The sequence below is a fragment of the Ranitomeya imitator genome, chromosome 2, assembly GCF_032444005.1.
Source record: "Ranitomeya imitator isolate aRanImi1 chromosome 2, aRanImi1.pri, whole genome shotgun sequence".
Taxonomy (NCBI): domain Eukaryota; kingdom Metazoa; phylum Chordata; class Amphibia; order Anura; family Dendrobatidae; genus Ranitomeya; species Ranitomeya imitator.
This window is the reverse complement of record NC_091283.1, coordinates 255,978,401-256,005,441: the sequence shown is the minus strand read 5'-3', so window position 1 is coordinate 256,005,441 and position 27,041 is coordinate 255,978,401. Positions and strand designations below refer to the sequence as shown.

The window sequence follows — 27,041 nt, the reverse complement described above, 5'->3', positions numbered from 1 at the left end:
CCTGAATCTATATCTGTTTTTCTCTTCCTACATTCCCTTTGGAAATGTCCTGGCTTCTTACAGTAATGACAAGTAAACTTTTGATTAGCAGAGCCAGTATTAGCCTGTGCAATTCTTACTGGCTTAGAATTTTCTCTTAAGTCCATTTCTATCCCTACAGCTTTCTGTCTAGCCAGGTGTGGGTCTTCCAAGGTTCTCCAATCAGGGGTTGCGGCCTTAAGCTTTTCCTTCACTTTTGGAGACAATCCATCTATAAAGGTTTTTGTAACTAACCTCATCATTCCTGGAGCGGTTAGATCCATGCCTTCATCTCTGAAATTATTTTCTACACTTAGATAATATTCGTCTACTGATTGTCCAGATTTCTGAGCCACCACTCCCGTTGTTCCTCTCTGCCTCTGTCTCTCCCTCATGAAAACCATTAAGTGATCTACAAATTGTGTACCTGATTCTATCGTTTGTAAGGCACCATCTCCTGCTTGGGGCCTATGTACCTGTAGATTTGCTAATAGCTCCTGGAAGAGTCCAGGAGTCATTTTCATTCTACATGATTCTTCTCCATCTGCCCAAACTCCAGCGTGAGTCTGCATAATTTGCTGTATATATTGTGCAAATCTAACTGGACACTGGGTGGGATCTGGTGCGTTGTGCAAGAGAGACATGCCTTCAGCGGGGGACCAAGGGAAATATTGTCGAGTTTGGTGATATCTAATTCCCATTACTCCGTCAGCACCAGGTTCCCTAAAGGGTCTTGGTACTACCCTAACAGGGGCAAGTACAGCGCCATGTCTAGGTGTACCACAGGCTAGGCAATCATTTCTCCAGTCTGGATTTTGTTGTCCACAGTGCGGACATACCCATCCTCCTGGTCCGGCTAAACTTTGAGGTGGTGTTTGGAGAAAAGATGGGGCATGTGGGTTAAGGTATGGGGGTGGGGTATTTTTAGATTCCACATTTTGTTTTTCTCCACAGCCTGTGGGTCTAATACACCACTTTTTACTCTGTTGATTATATGTCCATCCCTCATTTTCTGCTACCCTAGAGACATCAATCAATGCTTGGATCTGATCTATCCATTTCTTGTCTCTGATTATGCCTTTTTTCCTTTCCTGAATTCCTTCCCATAGTTTTCTACTAAAAGCTTCTGCCCTAGTAACTCCAAACTTACTAAAAATCTTTTTCAGCCCCTTAGTGGCATCTTCACCACTTCTCTCCTTTATGATAGTATAGATATCTAATTCTTCTGGTTCCGACTTTGTTTGCTTATTCCCCATTTTCTTATCCTGAGCTTTCTTGCCCTAGGTGGCGTTTGGGTATGAGAATACCTCGTTACCTTCTTCCTAAGGAGCTAGGATGTCTTTTTTCTTGCCCTAGGTGGCGTTTGGGTATGAGAATACCTCGTTACCTTCTTCCTAAGGAGCTAGGATGTTTAAACTGTGTTGATGTAAGAAAATCCTGATTCCTACACCTATAGCAAACAACACAAATGCAACCAGACAGAAAAAGAACATACAACGTATCTTGTCCCAGGCTAATTTATCTGTCCTGGGCTTATACTATCACATACAACGTATTCTTGTCCCAGGCTAATTTATCTGTCCTGGGCTCATACTATCATACACTTATCCGTCACCAGGTTTTTGTCAAAGACAGGATCAGAGATTGAACATAGGCGCGGAGGTCTCCCCGAAAGGACGCAACCACGTTGCCCAGTGGGACAGTCACTTCTTCTGTTTCAACCCCCTGGGCGGCTTATAGGGCTATTCCCAACTTCCACACACCTTCTATTCACATTCACTCTCATTCAATGCCGTACTCCGTGAGGTGATCAATTCCTAAATAGTTCAAGAACCCGAGCTATAGGTATCCTCCTCTACTAGAACTACCCGCTAAAGAACACGACACAGAAAATCTTACGGACAGTGCAGGGCAGATATAAGAGATCTAACAGTGTCTCTTACCTGGCCAGGTTTTTGTTCATTATCTCAGATTCTCTTTTCGTTCGTATTCTGCCGGTGTTCTTGAAGGAATACACAGACCTCGGGTCCCTGTTCGGGCGCCAGGAAATGTCGGGATCACACTCAGTCGGAGCAGCCTTTGGAAGTGGGGAAATCACCAGAAATAATACACAAGACACGTCTTGTATAGTGTATCACTGGGAAGTCTCTGAAGCACGCCTGCCTTCAATGTGCTATCCCTTCTTTATATAGTTGTTAGTGGTTATACAAGTTTTGCATGTTTAAACAAAGAGACAAAACAGGAAAGAAAGAAAAGAAAAGAAAACAGTTTCGTGGGCGGCAGTTTCACAACAAACAGTACAAAGGCAATTCCACAGACAAGAAAAACAGGATTTCATACTATAGCTAAAATGTCCTTGAATGGACAGGTCAATATTTATCACAAATTCCTTTTTTTTATTTTTGTTCATTGAGGTAATCATTTTTGTTCTGCCCTTCTCAGAGGCATAAGGCCGGCAATGATGGGCATTGTGAGCAATAATAGCGGGTATCATGCCTCATTCCTCTCTTGGAACATACGCGACATCTTCTCTGGGGATCTTTCTTGTTTCAGTTGCTGGAATGAGTGCAATAAAATGTCCCTCAGTGAGTCTTCTGACATCTTCAGATTCTAAAGGATTGGCGGGGACAAAATTTCCAAAAACATGATTTTCATTTACCTTTTCCCAATAATCAAGGAAAGTATCTGCATTTACTGATTTTTTGTATAAAACAAAATAATTATATGTGGCCACCTGAAACAAATAAAACTAACTTTTTATACCAGATATATGACTTTCTTGATACCTGGTATGGCTGTAGAACCTGATCTGCAAGGTCCACACCCCCCATATATTTGTTGTAGTCAATGACAGACACAGGTTTTGGAGTAGTGGATCCCTGTTGGTCTGCAGTGGCCCTCGTGGCATCTATGTGGATCGAGCTCAGGATAAAAATACATTTTTTATACTTATACTTAAGGGCAAGCAGTTCTCCATTGTGTAAAGCCCCTGACTGCCCCTTTCTGAACTTTTCGTTGACCAATGATTAAGGAAACCCTGGACATTTTTTGAGAATGGTCCCACAAGCCCCCATGTTATGTTCAACCACACTTTTAAATAGGGGTATGCCGATGTAGTAGTTGTCAACATACAGATTGTAGCCTTTTTGTAAAAATGGAATTATCAGCTCCCAAACGGTTTTTCCAGATGTCCCCAGATAAGTAGGGCATCCTGGTGGGTTTAGTTGGCTATCTTTCCCCTCATAAATGTGAAAAGCAGATGTGTTTCCTGTTGAACTGTCGCACATTTTATAGAGCTTTAGTCCGAACCTTGCCCTCTTAGAAGGAATAAATTGCTTGAGGTGCAGTCGTCCTTTGAATTTTACAAGGGAAATGTTTTCATCAATGGAAATGTTTTCTGTTGGGGTGTAAAGCTTTAAGTACTTTTCTGTCAAGTCTTTGATGATGGGTCTGATTTTGAATAGTCTGTCATGTTCTGGGGCATTTCTGGGCAGGCATCGACTGTTGTCCTTAAAATACTAAAATCTCATAAACATTTCATAATGGGTCCTAGGAAGAACGGCAGAAAACATTGGGGTGGCTTGAACAGGGCGTTAGACCAATAGGACCGAATGCTTTTTTTTGTTTTTAACAAGCCCCATAACTAATGTAAGTCTTAAATATGTTTTCATTTCTAGGACATTTGTTGGTGCCCATAAATTTGACCTAGCATAATAGTATCGTGGATTCTGGCTGATGAATTGGGACACACATGAATTTGATTGTAGGATAATATACTCTAGCAAGCTATCTGCCAGAAACAAATTAAAAAAATTAATTGGTCCAAAATTTTCCACCTCCACATTTATACCAGGAATGGCATTAAAATTAGGGATGACTGGAGTAGCCGAATCCGAAGCCTCCCATCTGGGAAATGCTACATCCAGAGGCAAAGCCCCTTGGACATCGGTGTGCACCAATTCACGAACACTAGGGACAGCGCTAATACTGGGCATTGTTCCCTGAGTTGGAGACATTTCTCCAGAAGCGCTATTTGTCCTTCTTGTTGTACTGGTCCTTGTGTATGAGGATGGACCAGCAGGGCTGCCACTAGAAATTTCGGGGCCCCATACTGGCAAAATTTTCGGGGCCCCCTTGAGACTCCGCCCAGGCTCCACCCCTGCCCCGCCTCCAGGCTCCACCCCTCGAACTGTCCACAGTCCCACCGCTCTCTCTTGGAAAAACTCCACTTCTCACCAATCACACATTGACAGTTCCCATCACCAGATCACATACATAGCAGGCAGCTTTTGTTTTGGACAAAAGATTTTTTAAGCCGCCACCATAACACGGTAGACACTTTTGGCCGGGCCCTACTCTACTGTAACCTATTAAATATTTGTTAAAATATGCAATACAATTTAGGTATATTTTTATTTATTTTTCAATTTTTAAAATGCCCAATAATATCACATAGAAGGAACAAATACCACAACACCATGACCAGATGACATATTACCACCACAGTGATCGAATAATAGCACATACAAGGAACAAATACCGCTACACCATGTCCAGATCACATACTACCACCACATAGTGACTGAATACTACAATTCTGATCAGTAATTTAAAAAAAAGCACCATACTATCACCATAAGTGCCATTATACACAGGAGATCTGTACTTAGTATGCAGTGTCTGTGTACAGATAATATAGTGATCACTAGTGAAATTATACACAGGAGCTCTGTATACAGTGTATAGTGTCAGTGTATAGGTAACACACTGACTCACCAGTGACGTCTCTAGGTGAAGTCCTTCATCTTTCATCCAGCACAGACCGCCATCATTTCATCCAGCCAGGACTTCTCTCTGCAGGAAATAACACAGTTATCTCGAGCTCCGCTTGCAGAACACATTACTTAATTTTTCACAACTTCTACATTACACCACATGAAGAAGGCGACATAGTATCACTCTATACAGTAACAGGACCGCCCCCCATTTAAAACAGTATACTCAAAAAATAAAATAAATACATCACTGCAGTAATAATATCCCTAAATTAGCCCCTATGGTATTAATAATATCCCCCAGCCTGGCCCCGTGTGTCTCATTCCTGGCGTCAGCCAGATGTTCTCCCATCCTGCCCTCATGAGTATCCATCCTGCCCCATATGATCTCCCCATCCTGCCTGTGAAGAGCAGAACAAAAATGATTACCTCAATGAACAAAAAAAAAAAAAAAAAAAGAATTTGTGATAAATATTGACCTGTCCATTCAAGGACATTTTAGCTATAGTATGAAATCCTGTTTTTCTTGTCTGTGGAATTGCCTTTGTACTGTTTGTTGTGAAACTGCCGCCCACGAAACTGTTTTCTTTTCTTTTCTTTCTTTCCTGTTTTGTCTCTTTGTTTAAACATGCAAAACTTGTATAACCACTAAACCTACTGAAACAACTATATAAAGAAGGGATAGCACTTTGAAGGCGGGCGTGCTTCAGAGACTTCCCAGTGACACTATACAAGACGTGTCTTGTGTATTATTTCTGGTGATTCCCCACTTCCAAAGGCTGCTCCGACTGAGTGTGATCCCGACATTTCCTGGCGCCTGAACAGGGACCCGAGGTCTGTGTATTCCTTCAAGAACACCGGCAGAATACGAACGAAAAGAGAATCTGGGATAATGGACGGCAGATGAACAAAAACCTGGCCAGGTAAGAGACACTGTTAGATCTCTTATATCTGCCCTGCACTGTCCGTAAGATTTTCTGTGTCGTGTTCTTTAGCGGGTAGTTCTAGTAGAGGAGGATACCTATAGCTCGGGTTCTTGAACTATTTAGGAATTGATCACCTCACGGAGTACGGCATTGAATGAGAGTGAATGTGAATAGAAGGTGTGTGGAAGTTGGGAATAGCCCTATAAGCCGCCCAGGGGGTTGAAACAGAAGAAGTGACTGTCCCACTGGGCAACGTGGTTGCGTCCTTTCGGGGAGACCTCCGCGCCTATGTTCAATCTCTGATCCTGTCTTTGACAAAAACCTGGTGACGGATAAGTGTATGATAGTATGAGCCCAGGACAGATAAATTAGCCTGGGACAAGATACGTTGTATGTTCTTTTTCTTTTTCTGTCTGGTTGCATTTGTGTTGTTTGCTATAGGTGTAGGAATCAGGATTTTCTTACATCAACACAGTTTAAACATCCTAGCTCCTTAGGAAGAAGGTAACGAGGTATTCTCATACCCAAACGCCACCTAGGGCAAGAAAAAGACATCCTAGCTCCTTAGGAAGAAGGTAACGAGGTATTCTCATACCCAAACGCCACCTAGGGCAAGAAAGCTCAGGATAAGAAAATGGGGAATAAGCAAACAAAGTCGGAACCAGAAGAATTAGATATCTATACTATCATAAAGGAGAGAAGTGGTGAAGATGCCACTAAGGGGCTGAAAAAGATTTTTAGTAAGTTTGGAGTTACTAGGGCAGAAGCTTTTAGTAGAAAACTATGGGAAGGAATTCAGGAAAGGAAAAAAGGCATAATCAGAGACAAGAAATGGATAGATCAGATCCAAGCATTGATTGATGTCTCTAGGGTAGCAGAAAATGAGGGATGGACATATAATCAACAGAGTAAAAAGTGGTGTATTAGACCCACAGGCTGTGGAGAAAAACAAAATGTGGAATCTAAAAATACCCCACCCCCATACCTTAACCCACATGCCCCATCTTTTCTCCAAACACCACCTCAAAGTTTAGCCGGACCAGGAGGATGGGTATGTCCGCACTGTGGACAACAAAATCCAGACTGGAGAAATGATTGCCTAGCCTGTGGTACACCTAGACATGGCGCTGTACTTGCCCCTGTTAGGGTAGTACCAAGACCCTTTAGGGAACCTGGTGCTGACGGAGTAATGGGAACTAGATATCACCAAACTCGACAATATTTCCCTTGGTCCCCCGCTGAAGGCATGTCTCTCTTGCATAACGCACCAGATCCCACCCAGTGTCCAGTTAGATTTGCACAATATATACAGCAAATTATGCAGACTCACGCTGGAGTTTGGGCAGATGGAGAAGAATCATGTAGAATGAAAATGACTCCTGGACTCTTCCAGGAGCTATTAGCAAATCTACAGGTACATAGGCCCCAAGCAGGAGATGGTGCCTTACAAACGATAGAATCAGGTACACAATTTGTAGATCACTTAATGGTTTTCATGAGGGAGAGACAGAGGCAGAGAGGAACAACGGGAGTGGTGGCTCAGAAATCTGGACAATCAGTAGACGAATATTATCTAAGTGTAGAAAATAATTTCAGAGATGAAGGCATGGATCTAACCGCTCCAGGAATGATGAGGTTAGTTACAAAAACCTTTATAGATGGATTGTCTCCAAAAGTGAAGGAAAAGCTTAAGGCCGCAACCCCTGATTGGAGAACCTTGGAAGACCCACACCTGGCTAGACAGAAAGCTGTAGGGATAGAAATGGACTTAAGAGAAAATTCTAAGCCAGTAAGAATTGCACAGGCTAATACTGGCTCTGCTAATCAAAAGTTTACTTGTCATTACTGTAAGAAGCCAGGACATTTCCAAAGGGAATGTAGGAAGAGAAAAACAGATATAGATTCAGGAACCTTTGTACCCAAAAATAGGATAAATAACCCAGTGCCTGATCAAACAGACAGCTCAGAATGACTGAAAGTTATGCAGGTCTCTCTTCCTTCTAGAAGACCAATAATACAAGTTGAAGTTCAGGGTAAAAATGTACCTTTTCTGATAGATACGGGAGCAACATCCTCCATTTTAAATCAGGACTTTTTACCATATCCTGACAATATATCCTCAAAAGTTACATATGCAGAAGGGTATGATGGTAAAATTCAGGCGTTGCCCTTTAGAAAACCTTTAAATGTGAGCTTTGGCCCTAAAACTTTTGTATCCAAATTTTTATTTGCTAAAGGTGCACCTACCTGCTTGTTGGGTACTGATGTCTTAAGTAAAATGCATGCAAACATCTATTTTAGAGAAGATGGCACAGTTATGCTGACCATCCCTGAAGATGCAGAAACTCTGGAACCATATGTTAGAATACAGGCAATGGAGGATTTTCCCGAAATTTACACTCAACAAGCAAAAATTGACTTGTCTCGGGTTCCTGACAGCCTATGGGCAAAAGGAGACACTGATGTAGGATTTTTATCAGTAGCTCCTATACTGTTAGAAACTGCCCCGGGAACCATATTACCTCAGCTTAGGCAATACCCCATCAGCGCCCAGCAAGAACAGGCGATTTCTCAACAAATTCAGGATTATGTGTTACAAGGTGTTTTGGTAGAAATCAGGTCACCCGCCAATACACCCTTATATCCTGTTAAAAAGAAAGTGTCCTCCCAAGAAACTATGGTGAAATATCGCATGGTGCACGACTTACGGGAAATCAATAAGGTTTTGGCACCGGTCACCCCTGTGGTACCGAATTCTCATACCTTACTGTCTCAAATTCCCAGCACTGCTGCATATTTTACGGTAATTGACTTATCAAACGCATTTTTTTCTGTGCCACTACATAAGAACTGTTGGCATTTGTTTGCCTTTACATTCAAGGGTAAACAATTAGCATGGACAAGATTGCCACAAGGTATGGTACACTCACCAACTTTGTACTCTGAAGCAATGCAGACCGTGCTAAAAAATTTCATCCCAGAACCAGGAGTAGTCATTCTACAGTATGTAGATGACTTACTTATTTGTTGCCCTGATGAGCAGACGGCAGTTACCTCAGCTGTTAATTTCTTAATTTTCCTAGCGCAAGAAGGCTGTAAAGTAAATAGACAGAAACTCCAGGCTTGTCAACAAACAGTCGTGTTTTTAGGTCACTGCATATCACAGGGCATCAGACACCTCACACCTCAACGTACGGAAGCCAAAACGTAACATGCTTGAACCCAGGAATCACAAACAGCTGCGTGCTTTCCTAGGTATTGTTTCACACTGTAGACAGTGGATCATACATGCAAGTCAACTCATGCAGCCTTTATATGACTGTATTGCCAACACACCATATTCACTCAGTGAAGAGGCTAAACAGTCATTTTCCTCTTTGAAAACAGCACTGGTATCAGCTCCGGCTTTGGGACTCCCAGACTACACTAAACCTTTTCAATTGATGGCAGCTGAGATATCCTCACATGCTACAGGGGTGCTCACACAAAAACATGGAAACAAACAGAGACCTGTGGCATACATATCAGCTCATCTGGACCCTGTAGCTAGAGCCGCACCTTCTTGTGTAAGAGTAGTAGCCGCAATTTCACTGTTATTAGATAAAGCTTCTGAGATTGTTCTTGATCACCCACTTCTAGTTCAGACCACTCATGATGTACATGGCATTCTTAACCAGGTCCAACCTAAACATATTTCAATGGCCAGACACCTCCGTCTCCAATGTTCCCTACTACTGCCGCCCAACATTTCCTTTGCCAGGATTCAGACTCTTAATCTCGCGTCTTTGCTCCCTTTAGAGTCTGAGGGGGGTACCATACCTGAGGAAACTGCACTCTCCAACTCCTTTGAAACTGCACTCTCCAACTCCTTTGACCCATCAAAGTCAATGCATGATTGTGTACAATTAATGGAACAAGAGACTCAGGGCTTATGTAATGTACGTGACAAGCCACTCTGTAATGCTACATTTGAACTTTTCATAGATGGCAGTAGATATGCAGATATGAATGGACAATTTCATACAGGTTATGCGGTAGTAACTCAGCATGAAGTGCTGAAAGCAGAACCTCTCCCTGCTAATCAGTCTGCACAAGAAGCAGAACTTACGGCATTAGTTGAAGCTCTAAAAATAGCCAAAGATCAGACAGCAAACATATACACTGATTCTAGATATGCACATGGCATTATTTTCGATTTTGGCGTAATATGGAGAGCCAGAGGTTATATGACTGCTTCAGGCCAACCTGTTAAACATGCCTCCCTCATTAGACAGATTCTGGAGGCAGCACAAGAAACTAAAGAAATAGCGGTGATAAAGGTAGCTGCACATGTGAGACTCGACACCGAGGAAGCCAGGGGTAACGATAAAGCCGATAAGGCAGCAAAACAGGCAGCACGTAAACCCTTACATCATGCCCACACACTAGATAGCTCTGAAGATGATGAGGAAAGATTGAAGGAAGCTAAGAAACAGGTAGACGACGAAGAACGAGGGCAGTGGCAGAAAAAAGGGGCAGAAGATCAGCAAGGATTATGGAAAAAAGGAACTTTGTTGTGTTTACCCATAGCCTGGTACCCCGCAGTGGCAAGTGACCTCCACCTACCCACGCATGTGTCGGCAAATGGTATGACGCTCAAGGTAAAAGAAAGGTGGTTGGCTCCAGGCTTTGGTAATTTTGCTCGGAACATGTGTGCTGCATGCGCTATATGCCTGGCACACAATCCAGGTCAGGCCATTAAAACCCCAACCAAGCATCATGTAAGACCACTGTATCCCTTTCAAAGACTCCAGATCGACTACATCCAACTTCCTAGGTACAATGGATACGAATATGTGCTTGTGTGTGTGGACATGTTCTCAGGGTGGCCAGAGGCTTATCCAGTTCGTAAAGCCTCAGCAAAAACTACTGCCATTAAAATAGCACATGAACTGATACCCCGTTACGGCATGCCTGAGGTGATCGAGTCAGATAGGGGTACCCATTTTACTGGGGAAATATTCCAGAATGTTATGAAAATGTTGGGAGTAGAAAACCAGTTTCACACTCCATATCATCCACAGAGTTCAGGTAAAGTGGAAAGATTAAATGGGACAATAAAATTAAAAATCCAGAAGGCCATGGCAGAAACAGGAAAGCCTTGGACCGAGTGTCTACCACTTGCCCTGTATTCCATCCGAAACACCCCAAGGGGGAAGGCTAAGCTGTCACCACATGAGATTCTTTTTGGTAGAGCAGCAAATTTGGGTTGTTATTTTCCACAACAACTGATGTTGAATACTGAGACTTTAACTGCTTATGTACAAGAATTACAAAAACGTTTAACTAAAGTGCATTCGCAAGTTTTTGCTTCCCTTCCAGATCCAGAAAATCTCGAAGGAGGCCACAAGTTGGAACCTGGTGATCAAGTCTACGTGAAAAGACACACCAGAAAGACTCTGGAACCGAGATTTGACGGACCTTTCCAAGTCCTGTTAACAACTCCAACAGCAGTCAAGCTTGAAGGAAAGGCATCATGGATACATGCAAGCCATTGCAAAAAAGCAGTATAAGACTCATGATATTGATGTTAATAATGTTAACCTCAACGGAGGCATGGGAAAGACTGAATTCTCTAGCCCCTTTGAACAATAGATTCGTACAACATCATAGAAAATTAGTGCATGACTTGTTAAATAATACGCAACCCCTGGCAGATTGTTGGATCTGTACCCATTCACCAGTATCAGCCACAAGTATACCTTTTCTAGCAGTTCCCGTGTCAGCTGAAGAAATATTCGCTTGGCCTAATTGTTCAGACAACCTGGCCAACAACCAACCTGGCAATACTAGGCTATGGAATACTACAATCGCCATACCAATTGTGGGATGGGTAGAATTTCCTTGGTGGCAGGGCAATCTTACAGGAAAAATAGACAACTTACAATATTTAGCATTCAAGGGAGGAAAATGGGTACCTAGGAATAAGACTGGATTAACTGATTTAGGACAGGTCCCCACTGAAAATCTACAGCTCAGTTTCAGTACAACCACCCCTTCCTCTGATGCTTTCAAACCTACAGTATTGGAAAGATACATACATAATAGAAAATGGGAACATTCTGAGTTGTTCCCCCAAGGTGATGCAAACAGTTGTACAAGTAAGCCGGGGAACCTGGTTTGTAATGAATCCAATGAGTATGTCAACGGAATGCATGTATGTGGGAATCCCGCAGCCGGGTACTGTAGCCCCTTGGGACAAAAACCCTCTTGGTGTATGCTTCAGAATGTATCTAGTTTTGTGGATTTGGCTCACAGATTGGTATTGCAGCACTCAGCTTTGTGGGATCTGCCTGAGGGTACATTTTGGATATGCGGAGAAGGAGCATATAAATGGTATAAAGGGTACTTGTACATTAGGACGCCTAACCCCGGCTACTTTCATAATTTCAAATAAACAAGTGAATATGCAAGCCGTGCCCAAGCACACACTGTATAAAAGAGCTGCAGATAACTCACCACGTCCCTCGGGGAGGCCGCATATAGTACAAATGGGAATTCCCAACAAAATTGCTAGTACCATTTTTATTTATCCTATGTTAACACAAATGTGGGATAAATTAGTTAGAGCCACGGATTATCTAGATGATCAGATTTGGGATATATTGGACATATTAAATACTAGTATAGCTGTACAGAATCAGCTTATAATAGTCACTAACCAACATACCCTGGTATTGGATTACCTAACTGCCTCACAAGGGGGTATGTGTCAAATCATCGGACCCACCTGCTGTCATTATATAGACCCGAATAGTACTATGAGTATGAGATTTAAATTAAAAGACGTACAACGACTCAGGGATCAGTATGACAAAGACAATGACCAAAATAAGGATAGCTGGTGGTCAGATACCTTTTCTTTTCTTAACCCGGCCAATTGGTTCAGAGGGATCGGTGGGTGGGTTACCGGGATTATGCAAACAGGAACACATGGGCTACTTGCACAGTGAACAAGTCTGTAAGAACATGTTCACACACCACCAAGAAACCTGAAGACACAAAAGAGAATGGTAAAACCAAAAACACTCAGTTTGAAAAAATGTTTGCAGTAATCCGCAAGTGCTAGTAAAAGATGTAAATAACAGGGTATTTGGTTGATACGTTTTTTGCAAAAAATGTATACTAAGCTGCTCTACCAATCTTCACGGTATACCCATATCAGAGCAGTCCTAACTAATGTATGCAATCCCTATCTGATGTATTTAAAAACCTGATCATCTGTATATTACCTGTGTGAACAGGGTTCAGAGAGGAAAAATCCATGTGTGCATACAGGGCAGAACAGCTTTTGTGCAGCTAGCCCAAGAGGAGTGGTGGAACTCCCCAGTCTTGTAGACACAAGAGAACAATCATGGAAACAGGAACACATGGGCTACTTGCACAGTGAACAAGTCTGTAAGAACATGTTCACACACCACCAAGAAACCTGAAGACACAAAAGAGAATGGTAAAACCAAAAACACTCAGTTTGAAAAAATGTTTGCAGTAATCCGCAAGTGCTAGTAAAAGATGTAAATAACAGGGTATTTGGTTGATACGTTTTTTGCAAAAAATGTATACTAAGCTGCTCTACCAATCTTCACGGTATACCCATATCAGAGCAGTCCTAACTAATGTATGCAATCCCTATCTGATGTATTTAAAAACCTGATCATCTGTATATTACCTGTGTGAACAGGGTTCAGAGAGGAAAAATCCATGTGTGCATACAGGGCAGAACAGCTTTTGTGCAGCTAGCCCAAGAGGAGTGGTGGAACTCCCCAGTCTTGTAGACACAAGAGAACAATCATGGAAACAGGAACACATGGGCTACTTGCACAGTGAACAAGTCTGTAAGAACATGTTCACACACCACCAAGAAACCTGAAGACACAAAAGAGAATGGTAAAACCAAAAACACTCAGTTTGAAAAAATGTTTGCAGTAATCCGCAAGTGCTAGTAAAAGATGTAAATAACAGGGTATTTGGTTGATACGTTTTTTGCAAAAAATGTATACTAAGCTGCTCTACCAATCTTCACGGTATACCCATATCAGAGCAGTCCTAACTAATGTATGCAATCCCTATCTGATGTATTTAAAAACCTGATCATCTGTATATTACCTGTGTGAACAGGGTTCAGAGAGGAAAAATCCATGTGTGCATACAGGGCAGAACAGCTTTTGTGCAGCTAGCCCAAGAGGAGTGGTGGAACTCCCCAGTCTTGTAGACACAAGAGAACAATCATGGAAACAGGAACACATGGGCTACTTGCACAGTGAACAAGTCTGTAAGAACATGTTCACACACCACCAAGAAACCTGAAGACACAAAAGAGAATGGTAAAACCAAAAACACTCAGTTTGAAAAAATGTTTGCAGTAATCCGCAAGTGCTAGTAAAAGATGTAAATAACAGGGTATTTGGTTGATACGTTTTTTGCAAAAAATGTATACTAAGCTGCTCTACCAATCTTCACGGTATACCCATATCAGAGCAGTCCTAACTAATGTATGCAATCCCTATCTGATGTATTTAAAAACCTGATCATCTGTATATTACCTGTGTGAACAGGGTTCAGAGAGGAAAAATCCATGTGTGCATACAGGGCAGAACAGCTTTTGTGCAGCTAGCCCAAGAGGAGTGGTGGAACTCCCCAGTCTTGTAGACACAAGAGAACAATCATGGAAACAGGAACACATGGGCTACTTGCACAGTGAACAAGTCTGTAAGAACATGTTCACACACCACCAAGAAACCTGAAGACACAAAAGAGAATGGTAAAACCAAAAACACTCAGTTTGAAAAAATGTTTGCAGTAATCCGCAAGTGCTAGTAAAAGATGTAAATAACAGGGTATTTGGTTGATACGTTTTTTGCAAAAAATGTATACTAAGCTGCTCTACCAATCTTCACGGTATACCCATATCAGAGCAGTCCTAACTAATGTATGCAATCCCTATCTGATGTATTTAAAAACCTGATCATCTGTATATTACCTGTGTGAACAGGGTTCAGAGAGGAAAAATCCATGTGTGCATACAGGGCAGAACAGCTTTTGTGCAGCTAGCCCAAGAGGAGTGGTGGAACTCCCCAGTCTTGTAGACACAAGAGAACAATCATGGAAACAGGAACACATGGGCTACTTGCACAGTGAACAAGTCTGTAAGAACATGTTCACACACCACCAAGAAACCTGAAGACACAAAAGAGAATGGTAAAACCAAAAACACTCAGTTTGATTACTGCAAACATTTTTTCAAACTGAGTGTTTTTGGTTTTACCATTCTCTTTTGTGTCTTCAGGTTTCTTGGTGGTGTGTGAACATGTTCTTACAGACTTGTTCACTGTGCAAGTAGCCCATGTGTTCCTGTTTCCATGATTGTTCTCTTGTGTCTACAAGACTGGGGAGTTCCACCACTCCTCTTGGGCTAGCTGCACAAAAGCTGTTCTGCCCTGTATGCACACATGGATTTTTCCTCTCTGAACCCTGTTCACACAGGTAATATACAGATGATCAGGTTTTTAAATACATCAGATAGGGATTGCATACATTAGTTAGGACTGCTCTGATATGGGTATACCGTGAAGATTGGTAGAGCAGCTTAGTATACATTTTTTGCAAAAAACGTATCAACCAAATACCCTGTTATTTACATCTTTTACTAGCACTTGCGGATTACTGCAAACATTTTTTCAAACTGAGTGTTTTTGGTTTTACCATTCTCTTTTGTGTCTTCAGGTTTCTTGGTGGTGTGTGAACATGTTCTTACAGACTTGTTCACTGTGCAAGTAGCCCATGTGTTCCTGTTTCCATGATTGTTCTCTTGTGTCTACAAGACTGGGGAGTTCCACCACTCCTCTTGGGCTAGCTGCACAAAAGCTGTTCTGCCCTGTATGCACACATGGATTTTTCCTCTCTGAACCCTGTTCACACAGGTAATATACAGATGATCAGGTTTTTAAATACATCAGATAGGGATTGCATACATTAGTTAGGACTGCTCTGATATGGGTATACCGTGAAGATTGGTAGAGCAGCTTAGTATACATTTTTTGCAAAAAACGTATCAACCAAATACCCTGTTATTTACATCTTTTACTAGCACTTGCGGATTACTGCAAACATTTTTTCAAACTGAGTGTTTTTGGTTTTACCATTCTCTTTTGTGTCTTCAGGTTTCTTGGTGGTGTGTGAACATGTTCTTACAGACTTGTTCACTGTGCAAGTAGCCCATGTGTTCCTGTTTCCATGATTGTTCTCTTGTGTCTACAAGACTGGGGAGTTCCACCACTCCTCTTGGGCTAGCTGCACAAAAGCTGTTCTGCCCTGTATGCACACATGGATTTTTCCTCTCTGAACCCTGTTCACACAGGTAATATACAGATGATCAGGTTTTTAAATACATCAGATAGGGATTGCATACATTAGTTAGGACTGCTCTGATATGGGTATACCGTGAAGATTGGTAGAGCAGCTTAGTATACATTTTTTGCAAAAAACGTATCAACCAAATACCCTGTTATTTACATCTTTTACTAGCACTTGCGGATTACTGCAAACATTTTTTCAAACTGAGTGTTTTTGGTTTTACCATTCTCTTTTGTGTCTTCAGGTTTCTTGGTGGTGTGTGAACATGTTCTTACAGACTTGTTCACTGTGCAAGTAGCCCATGTGTTCCTGTTTCCATGATTGTTCTCTTGTGTCTACAAGACTGGGGAGTTCCACCACTCCTCTTGGGCTAGCTGCACAAAAGCTGTTCTGCCCTGTATGCACACATGGATTTTTCCTCTCTGAACCCTGTTCACACAGGTAATATACAGATGATCAGGTTTTTAAATACATCAGATAGGGATTGCATACATTAGTTAGGACTGCTCTGATATGGGTATACCGTGAAGATTGGTAGAGCAGCTTAGTATACATTTTTTGCAAAAAACGTATCAACCAAATACCCTGTTATTTACATCTTTTACTAGCACTTGCGGATTACTGCAAACATTTTTTCAAACTGAGTGTTTTTGGTTTTACCATTCTCTTTTGTGTCTTCAGGTTTCTTGGTGGTGTGTGAACATGTTCTTACAGACTTGTTCACTGTGCAAGTAGCCCATGTGTTCCTGTTTCCATGATTGTTCTCTTGTGTCTACAAGACTGGGGAGTTCCACCACTCCTCTTGGGCTAGCTGCACAAAAGCTGTTCTGCCCTGTATGCACACATGGATTTTTCCTCTCTGAACCCTGTTCACACAGGTAATATACAGATGATCAGGTTTTTAAATACATCAGATAGGGATTGCATACATTAGTTAGGACTGCTCTGATATGGGTATACCGTGAAGATTGGTAGAGCAGCTTAGTATACAATTTTTGCAAAAAACGTATCAACCAAATACCCTGTTATTTACATCTTTTACTAGCACTTGCGGATTACTGCAAACATTTTTTCAAACTGAGTGTTTTTGGTTTTACCATTCTCTTTTGTGTCTTCAGGTTTCTTGGTGGTGTGTGAACATGTTCTTACAGACTTGTTCACTGTGCAAGTAGCCCATGTGTTCCTGTTTCCATGATTGTTCTCTTGTGTCTACAAGACTGGGGAGTTCCACCACTCCTCTTGGGCTAGCTGCACAAAAGCTGTTCTGCCCTGTATGCACACATGGATTTTTCCTCTCTGAACCCTGTTCACACAGGTAATATACAGATGATCAGGTTTTTAAATACATCAGATAGGGATTGCATACATTAGTTAGGACTGCTCTGATATGGGTATACCGTGAAGATTGGTAGAGCAGCTTAGTATACATTTTTTGCAAAAAACGTATCAACCAAATACCCTGTTATTTACATCTTTTACTAGCACTTGCGGATTACTGCAAACATTTTTTCAAACTGAGTGTTTTTGGTTTTACCATTCTCTTTTGTGTCTTCAGGTTTCTTGGTGGTGTGTGAACATGTTCTTACAGACTTGTTCACTGTGCAAGTAGCCCATGTGTTCCTGTTTCCATGATTGTTCTCTTGTGTCTACAAGACTGGGGAGTTCCACCACTCCTCTTGGGCTAGCTGCACAAAAGCTGTTCTGCCCTGTATGCACACATGGATTTTTCCTCTCTGAACCCTGTTCACACAGGTAATATACAGATGATCAGGTTTTTAAATACATCAGATAGGGATTGCATACATTAGTTAGGACTGCTCTGATATGGGTATACCGTGAAGATTTGTAGAGCAGCTTAGTATACATTTTTTGCAAAAAACGTATCAACCAAATACCCTGTTATTTACATCTTTTACTAGCACTTGCGGATTACTGCAAACATTTTTTCAAACTGAGTGTTTTTGGTTTTACCATTCTCTTTTGTGTCTTCAGGTTTCTTGGTGGTGTGTGAACATGTTCTTACAGACTTGTTCACTGTGCAAGTAGCCCATGTGTTCCTGTTTCCATGATTGTTCTCTTGTGTCTACAAGACTGGGGAGTTCCACCACTCCTCTTGGGCTAGCTGCACAAAAGCTGTTCTGCCCTGTATGCACACATGGATTTTTCCTCTCTGAACCCTGTTCACACAGGTAATATACAGATGATCAGGTTTTTAAATACATCAGATAGGGATTGCATACATTAGTTAGGACTGCTCTGATATGGGTATACCGTGAAGATTGGTAGAGCAGCTTAGTATACATTTTTTGCAAAAAACGTATCAACCAAATACCCTGTTATTTACATCTTTTACTAGCACTTGCGGATTACTGCAAACATTTTTTCAAACTGAGTGTTTTTGGTTTTACCATTCTCTTTTGTGTCTTCGGGATTATGCAAAGCCTAATACATACAGTTATGGTTATTGTAATTATATATGTATTATTCAAGGTTGTACTCAAGGGTATCTCGGTATGCACAAATAAATTTTGTGTAATGGATGCGAGAATATAAAGTTTTTTTTTGTAATATCACAAAAAGAATGACTAAAATGATCGACAAGGTTTTGAATGGAATATGTCAAAGGGGGGATTGTGAAGAGCAGAACAAAAATGATTACCTCAATGAACAAAAAAAAAAAAAAAAAAAGAATTTGTGATAAATATTGACCTGTCCATTCAAGGACATTTTAGCTATAGTATGAAATCCTGTTTTTCTTGTCTGTGGAATTGCCTTTGTACTGTTTGTTGTGAAACTGCCGCCCACGAAACTGTTTTCTTTTCTTTTCTTTCTTTCCTGTTTTGTCTCTTTGTTTAAACATGCAAAACTTGTATAACCACTAAACCTACTGAAACAACTATATAAAGAAGGGATAGCACTTTGAAGGCAGGCGTGCTTCAGAGACTTCCCAGTGATACACTATACAAGACGTGTCTTGTGTATTATTTCTGGTGATTCCCCACTTCCAAAGGCTGCTCCGACTGAGTGTGAACTCGACACTGCCCCATATGATCGCCCCATGTGATCTCTCCATCCTGCCCCATCTGTCTCCATCATATCCATCCTGCCCCATGATCCTGCACGATCTGTCTCCAATTCTGCCCCCAGTGTCTCCAATCATGCCCCCTGTGTCTCCATTCTGCCCCATCTGTCTCCAATCCTGCCCCATCTGTCTCCAGTCATGCCCCCATGTCTTTCATCCTGCCCTGTGTCTCCAATCATGCCCCGTATCTCCATTCTGCCCCGTGTCTCGCATTCTGCCCCAATGTCCAGCATTCTGCCCCTGGGTCTCACAGTCTGCCCCTGTGTCCAGCATTCTGCCCCTGTCACTGTGTTCAGCATTTCTGCCCCTGTCACTGTGTTCAGCATTTCTGCCCCTGTCACTGTGTCCAGCATTTCTGCCCCACTGTCTCCAGCATTCTGCCCCACTGTCTCCAACATTCTGCCCCACTGTGTCCAGCATTCTGCCCCACTGTGTGTCCAGCATTCTGCCCCACTGTGTGTCCAGCATTCTGCCCCACTGTGTCTCGCATTCTGCCCCTGTGTCCAGCATTCTGCCCCTGTCACTGTGTCCAGCATTCTGCCCCACTGTGTCCAGCATTTCTGCCCTACTGTGTGTCCAGCATTCTGCCCCTGGGTCTCACAGTCTGCCCCTGTGTCCAGCATTCTGCCCCTGTCACGGTGTCCAGCATTCTGCCCCTGTCACTGTGTCCAGCATTTCTGCCCCACTGTGTCCAGCATTCTGCCCCACTGTGTCCAGCATTTCTGCCCCACTGTGTCCAGCATTTCTGCCCCACTGTCTCCAACATTCTGCCCCACTGTGTGTCCAGCATTCTGCCCCACTGTGTGTCCAGCATTCTGCCCCACTGTGTCTCGCATTCTGCCCCAATGTCCAGCATTCTGCCCCTGTGTCCAGCATTCTGCCCCTGTCACTGTGTCCAGCATTCTGCCCCACTGTGTCCAGCATTTCTGCCCCACTGTGTGTCCAGCATTCTGCCCCTGGGTCTCACAGTCTGCCCCTGTGTCCAGCATTCTGCCCCTGTCACGGTGTCCAGCATTCTGCCCCTGTCACTGTGTCCAGCATTTCTGCCCCACTGTCTCCAGCATTCTGCCCCACTGTGTCCAGCATTTCTGCCCCACTGTGTCCAGCATTTCTGCCCCTGTGTGTCCAGCATTCTGCCCCACTGTGTCCAGCATTTCTGCCCCTGTGTGTCCAGCATTCTGCCCCACTGTGTCCAGCATTCTGCCCCACTGTGTCCAGCATTTCTGCCCCTGTGTGTCCACCATTCTGCCCCACTGTGTCCACCATTCTGCCCCACTGTGTCCAGCATTTCTGCCCCTGTGTGTCCACCATTCTGCCCCACTGTGTCCACCATTCTGCCCCACTGTGTCCAGCATTTCTGCCCCTGTGTGTCCACCATTCTGCCCCACTGTGTCCAGCATTTTGCCCCACTGTGTCCACCATTCTGTCCCACTGTGTCCAGCATTTCTGCCCCACTGTGTCCACCATTCTGCCCCACTGTGTCCAGCATTTCTGCCCCACTGTGTCCACCATTCTGCCCCACTGTGTCCAGCATTTCTGCCCCACTGTGTCCAGCATTCTGCCCCACTGTGTCCAGCATTCTGCCCCACTGTGTCCAGCATTCTGCCCCTGTGTGTCCACCATTCTGCCCCACGGTGTCCAGCATTTCTGCCCCACTGTGTCCAGCATTCTGCCCCACTGTGTCCACCATTCTGCCCCACTGTGTCCACCATTCTGCCCCACTGTGTCCAGCATTTCTGCCCCACTGTGTCCAGCATTTCTGCCCCACTGTGTCCAGCATTCTGCCCCACTGTGTCCAGCATTCTGCCCCACTGTGTCCAGCATTTCTGCCCCTGTGTGTCCACCATTCTGCCCCACTGTGTCCAGCATTTCTGCCCCACTGTGTACAGCATTCTGCCCCACTGTGTCCACCATTCTGCCCCACTGTGTCCAGCATTTCTGCCCCTGTGTGTCCAGCATTCTGCCCCACTGTGTCCACCATTCTGCCCCACTGTGTGTCCACCATTCTGTCCCACTGTGTGTCCACCATTTCTGCCCCACTGTGTCCAGCATTCTGCCCCACTGTGTCCAGCATTCTGCCCCACTGTGACCAGCATTCTGCCCCACTGTGTCCAGCATTCTGCCCCACTGTGTCCAGCATTTCTGCCCCACTGTGTCCAGCATTTCTGCCCCACTGTGTCCACCATTCTGCCCCACTGTGTCCAGCATTTCTGCCCCACTGTGTCCAGCATTCTGCCCCACTGTGTCCAGCATTCTGCCCCACTGTGTCCAGCATTTCTGCCCCTGTGTGTCCAGCATTCTGCCCCACTGTGTCCACCATTCTGCCCCACTGTGTCCAGCATTTCTGCCCCACTGTGTCCAGCATTCTGCCCCACTGTGTCCAGCATTCTGCCCCACTGTGTGTCCACCATTCTGCCCCACTGTGTCCAGCATTTCTGCCCCACTGTGTCCAGCATTTCTGCCCCTGTGTCCAGCATTTCTGCCCCTGTGTCCAGCATTCTGCCCCTGTGTCCAGCATTCTGCCCCACTGTGTCCACCATTCTGCCCCACTGTGTGTCCACCATTCTGCCCCACTGTGTCCAGCATTTCTGCCCCACTGTGTCCAGCATTCTGCCCCACTGTCCAGCATTCTGCCCCACTGTGTCCAGCATTCTGCCCCACTGTGTCCAGCATTTCTGCCCCTGTGTGTCCACCATTCTGCCCCACTGTGTCCAGCATTTCTGCCCCACTGTGTCCAGCATTCTGCCCCACTGTGTCCACCATTCTGCCCCACTGTGTCCAGCATTTCTGCCCCACTGTGTCCAGCATTTCTGCCCCTGTGTGTCCACCATTCTGCCCCACTGTGTCCAGCATTTCTGCCCCACTGTGTCCAGCATTCTGCCCCACTGTGTGTCCACCATTCTGTCCCACTGTGTCCAGCATTTCTGCCCCACTGTGTCCAGCATTCTGCCCCACTGTGTCCAGCATTTCTGCCCCTGTGTGTCCACCATTCTGCCCCACTGTGTCCAGCATTTCTGCCCCACTGTGTCCAGCATTCTGCCCCACTGTGTCCAGCATTCTGCCCCACTGTGTCCACCATTCTGCCCCACTGTGTCCAGCATTCTGCCCCACTGTGTCCAGCATTCTGCCCCACTGTGTCCAGCATTCTGCCCCACTGTGTCCAGCATTTCTGCCCCTGTGTGTCCACCATTCTGCCCCACTGTGTCCAGCATTTCTGCCCCACTGTGTCCATCATTCTGCCCCACTGTGTCCAGCATTTCTGCCCCTGTGTGTCTAGCATTCTGCCCCACTGTGTCCACCATTCTGCCCCACTGTGTCCAGCATTTCTGCCCCACTGTGTCCACCATTCTGCCCCACTGTGTCCAGCATTCTGCCCCTGTGTGTCCAGCATTCTGCCCCACTGTGTCCACCATTCTGCCCCACTGTGTGTCCACCATTCTGTCCCACTGTGTCCACCATTTCTGCCCCTGTGTGTCCACCATTCTGCCACACTGTGTCCAGCATTTCTGCCCCTGTGTGTCCATCATCCTGCCCCCCGGGCCCCCCTGGATCGCAGGCAGCTCTCAAAGAAAAAAAAAAAACCACGACTTCTTACCTGGCCATGTTCCTGCGCCGGGCGAAGATCCCCCCAGGCTCCACACAGACGCACTCGCTGGGCCCGCCGGCGGCTGACAATGACATCAGACGCCGGCGAGTGCGCACTGCGGCCCTATTCAGCTGCCAGCCTCAGACTGGCTGGTGGCTGTTAACTTTTGACGTGCGGGCGCGGGCCCGCACGTCAATAGTGTGCCGCTGCCGCAGCGCCTGCAGGGGGCGCCCGGTGAGCAGATGAGACGGGGCCCGATGTGGGCCCCCTCTGCTCACCGGGCCCCATACGCCAGTCACGGCTGTCATGCCCTGATGGCGGCCCTGTGGATCAGAATCACTGCTCATTTCTGAGCTATCACTGTCGCTGCTGCTAAAGCCCTCGAAATCCTCATCGCCATCTGGCACTGCACTTTCTTCGCTGTCAGAACATAAAAGTGCATAAGCCTCCTCTGCACTATAATACTGATGGGCCATTTTACTCGTTTTTATTTTTTTTTCCTGGAAATAGAAAACTCTGACGTGACTGACTGACGTGACTAGACTGACGTGACCAAATTATTGGGGAGACAATTGAGAAAAGCCAAATTCTTTAGCCTACCCTAACTTTAGAATAAACCCTAACTCTAACTTTAGCGTAACAGTAACCTTCACTTTAACCTAACAGTAACCGTAACTTTAGCCTAATAGCAACCCTAACCCTAACAGTTACCCTAACTTTAGCCTAACAGTAACCCTAACAGTAAACCCAACTTTAGCCTAACAATATTCCTAACCCTAACAGTAACCCTAACTTTAGCCCCAACACTAACCCTAACTATAGCACTAACCCTATCCTGCTTTGTTTTCTTTTTTTACTTTATAACAAGATTGCTGACTGACACAGCTGCACTTGTAACACTGTTTCTCCTCTAATCGCTCACTGACAGGAGATCTGAGGAGTAAAAGTGTTTTTATGAGGCAGATCAACCGGGAAAGTTCATTGCTACAACAGACTTTCCTAGTGATTTGTCTTATTGACTGGTGTGATGCTGACGTCATCAGGACCTGAACCAACCAGGTCTCAATGAGGTCGGGATTCACTGGAAGTGTTGTGCGCCGGAATCCCCTTGTTATAAGGTACGTGGGAGTCCCGATGAGCACAAAACCGCCGACCATAGAAAAACGTCGGCGCTGCACAAAGCCCTGCCAGAGCCGACGTTTATCTACTGTTGGCAGTCACGAAGCGGTTAAGTTACCATCATTTCTGTCCAGGCCTGTTTCATGAGTTTTATTTTTTTTTTTCATTCTGTGGAAGCATGGTTAAAAAGCAATGTCTGACTTTCATTTGTTCATTTTCATAGAGTTTTGATTTATTATTACTTTTGTCAGATTCAAGTTATTTCTGTGACCATTGTGGGTTTTTCTGTCATTAAACGAGGGGTACCAACAATTTTGACCACGTATGTAGGTGTACTTAATATTTTGACTCCACAGCCACTTTCCGGAAATTAACACGCAGTGGATGTTGGAGAGTGAAGGTTACACATTTGCCATTTTATTACCCAGCACACAGTGCCCAGATTGTGCTCCAGGAGACATACACCGCAAATTAAATGGATTCTTCTCACTATAATATTGCTAAATACAGGGATCCTAAATGTTGTTTGAGCACACTGCAAGACTCAGAAGTGAGAGCGGATTTTGCTCGATTGGTTTATAGAAACTCTGTTACTTTTCAACAGCCTTTGAGCCACTAATAGTGTGGGAACCACTGTTTTTCCATTGACAGATGATGGAACAGAGTGGGGACTTGTTTTTTGTGAGATGAGAATTGGTATTATTTTCGCCTACATATTATTGATTGGTTCCTTTTTATCTGATATTTGGGAGGCAGAATGAACAAACAGTTGAACACCACACACTACTGGCTCATCCAACAAGGTTTTCTATTAGATTGTGAACTGTCATTGTCTTGTTAAATAATTAAAGTTTTTTTTACATAGCTTGCCATTTTATGGACCGTTTAAGTAGAAATGTTCAAAAAAGTAAACCTCAAGGATATTTTTATTAAAAATAATTGTTTTTTTTTTCTCTTAGCAGATGACTATACCAGAAGATTAGAGAGACAGCTGACATCTTCAATTTTTAAATCTGATGATCTTGAGATCCTACAAGATACAACTGAAGTGAATGCCATTACTCCAGGTATATCATCATCCATTCACAGCAAAGATCTATCATCTGATCCTATGAAACAGGTCCCATCTTCTGATTCATTACTGACTACTAAGGAAAATCAAAGTCACAAAAGAGTCATTAAGAAACACACTGTTCCTAAAGCAAAGAAGTCATTTTCATGTTTAGAATGTGGGAAATGTTTTAACCATAAATGGCAGCTTGTTAGACACCAAATAATTCACACAGGAGAGAAGCCTTATTTATGTTCAGAATGTGGGAAATGTTTTACCTACAAAAGGAGTCTTGTTAATCACCAGAGAACTCACACAGGGGAGAAGCCTTTTTCCTGTTCAGAATGTGAGAAATGTTTTAACTGGAAATTTAATCTTGTTAGTCACGAGAGAACTCACACAGGGGAGAAGCCTTTTTCGTGTTCAGAATGTGGGAAATGTTTTAACCGGAAATCATATTTGGTTAGTCACCAGATAACTCACACAAGGGAGAAACCCTTTTTCTGTTAAGAATGTGGGAAATGTTTTAACCGGAAATCATATTTGGTTAGGCACCATAGAACTCGCATAGGGAAGAAGCTTTTTTCCTGTTCAGAATGTGGGAAATGTTTTAACCGGAAAGCGCTTCTTGTTAGACATCAGAGCAGTCACACAGAGGAGAAGCATTTTTATTTTCTTAATGTGGGAAATATTTTACTTGGAAATCAAATGTTAATAAACATCAGAGATGTCACATAGGGGAGAAGCCTTTTTATGTTCATAATGTTGGAATAGTTTTAACCAAAATTGAATTTTCTTAAGTGGGTTGTCTCTTGTCATTCCTCATGTTTGCTGAAAGAAAGGATAAAACTGAACTTTATTCATTCCAAAGGTAAAACTATATCCATAATTTACCCCCTGAAGATTAGTCAGTAGGTGACTAATAGAAAAAACATGTACCCTACAGTTCAGTATATAGGGTGAGGTGACGTATACACACTCACTCTACAAGCCTCTCATTTCTACGGGCTTCATCGTCCTCTCCAAAGGCGACTCATCAGGAGACTATTTAATAATGACCTATATTCAAGCGACACTAGACAAAAAAAAACTTAAATCATGTATCATGTTATCCGAAACAGTCAGAAAACCAGCCACATATTGGCAGATCCCAGACCTCAAACTATATACTTCGTAAGTTTATAAGCCACTCCAGTGTCAGGAATAGATAGTATGTGAAAATACAGTATACTTCTTGTGTTTTTCTCCTATAGGGACTGCCCTAGTTTTGTGTTGTGACAGAAAAATGACTGGCACATCCAAACTACTGTGAATAGGTGCATACCAGGAGCAACTACCTCCATATATAATATACAAGAAAAGGTTGCACTCTATCGTGCCAAAGCATGTCTAATATGAAATATGAATAGCAAAATGGCTTTTGAACATTAGGAAAAATATTTGAGAGATGCTTTGCACAGAATTTGGCCAAATAGTGTGAGCCCATCAACCATTGTCAAGGTGGTCTCATTAATCTGATGGGTCCCTGACCTCCCTGTCCAAATGTGAACACTTACCGAAGGCCAATGTCTGTATGCTTGGTGAATGTGGACACCTCTGTCAGTAAAGCCTACATATGGGTTGGCCAAAACCAAGTGTGATTAGATGTAATTAAAAACCACATGGTGAAGGGAGGAGTGCTCAGTCAGTAAGCTAACATAGAAATGAGTCCCATGGAGAAGAAAAATAGCAGCAACACTTCAGATGTTTGTGATAAATATCCTTAGTGCTTTATTTCTAAACGAGTTACAAGGACAAAGTGGTGCGGGCAGGACGAGTGCAGGTTATGCAGGCAAGAGAGACAGGACGACGGCCGTTTCACGTTGTTCTTGTTTCCACGGGTCCAGATACAATGAATAGTATGTCATTTCCTTTGAGCAATCACATGTGACGACATTTGCATATCATTAAGAATCACTTGTGACAAAGTTTTCATAACATGAAGAGTTAGGGTACCGTCACACTAAGCGACACTGCAGCGATACCGACAACGATGTCGATCGCTGCAGCGTCGCTGTTTGGTCGCTGGAGAGCTGTCAGACAGCTCTCCAGC

General features: G+C 43.7%; 1 protein-coding gene across 2 annotated transcripts in view; it reads left to right on the top strand.

Moving 5' to 3' along the window:
* The window catches only part of LOC138662970 (oocyte zinc finger protein XlCOF8.4-like), a 37,368-nt gene extending 10,668 nt beyond the window's left edge, over positions 1 to 26,700 (top strand). The window contains exon 4 of one of the 2 annotated variants that reach the window (XM_069748995.1): positions 24,861 to 26,700. In XM_069748995.1, coding sequence (XP_069605096.1) covers positions 24,861 to 25,459 — 599 coding nt within the window. In that variant the 3' untranslated portion in view covers positions 25,460 to 26,700. Of the gene's footprint in view, positions 1 to 24,857 lie in introns of both variants that reach the window. The other variant, XM_069748994.1, reaches the window with a different exon arrangement.
* Positions 26,701 to 27,041: the final 341 nt, after the last annotated feature.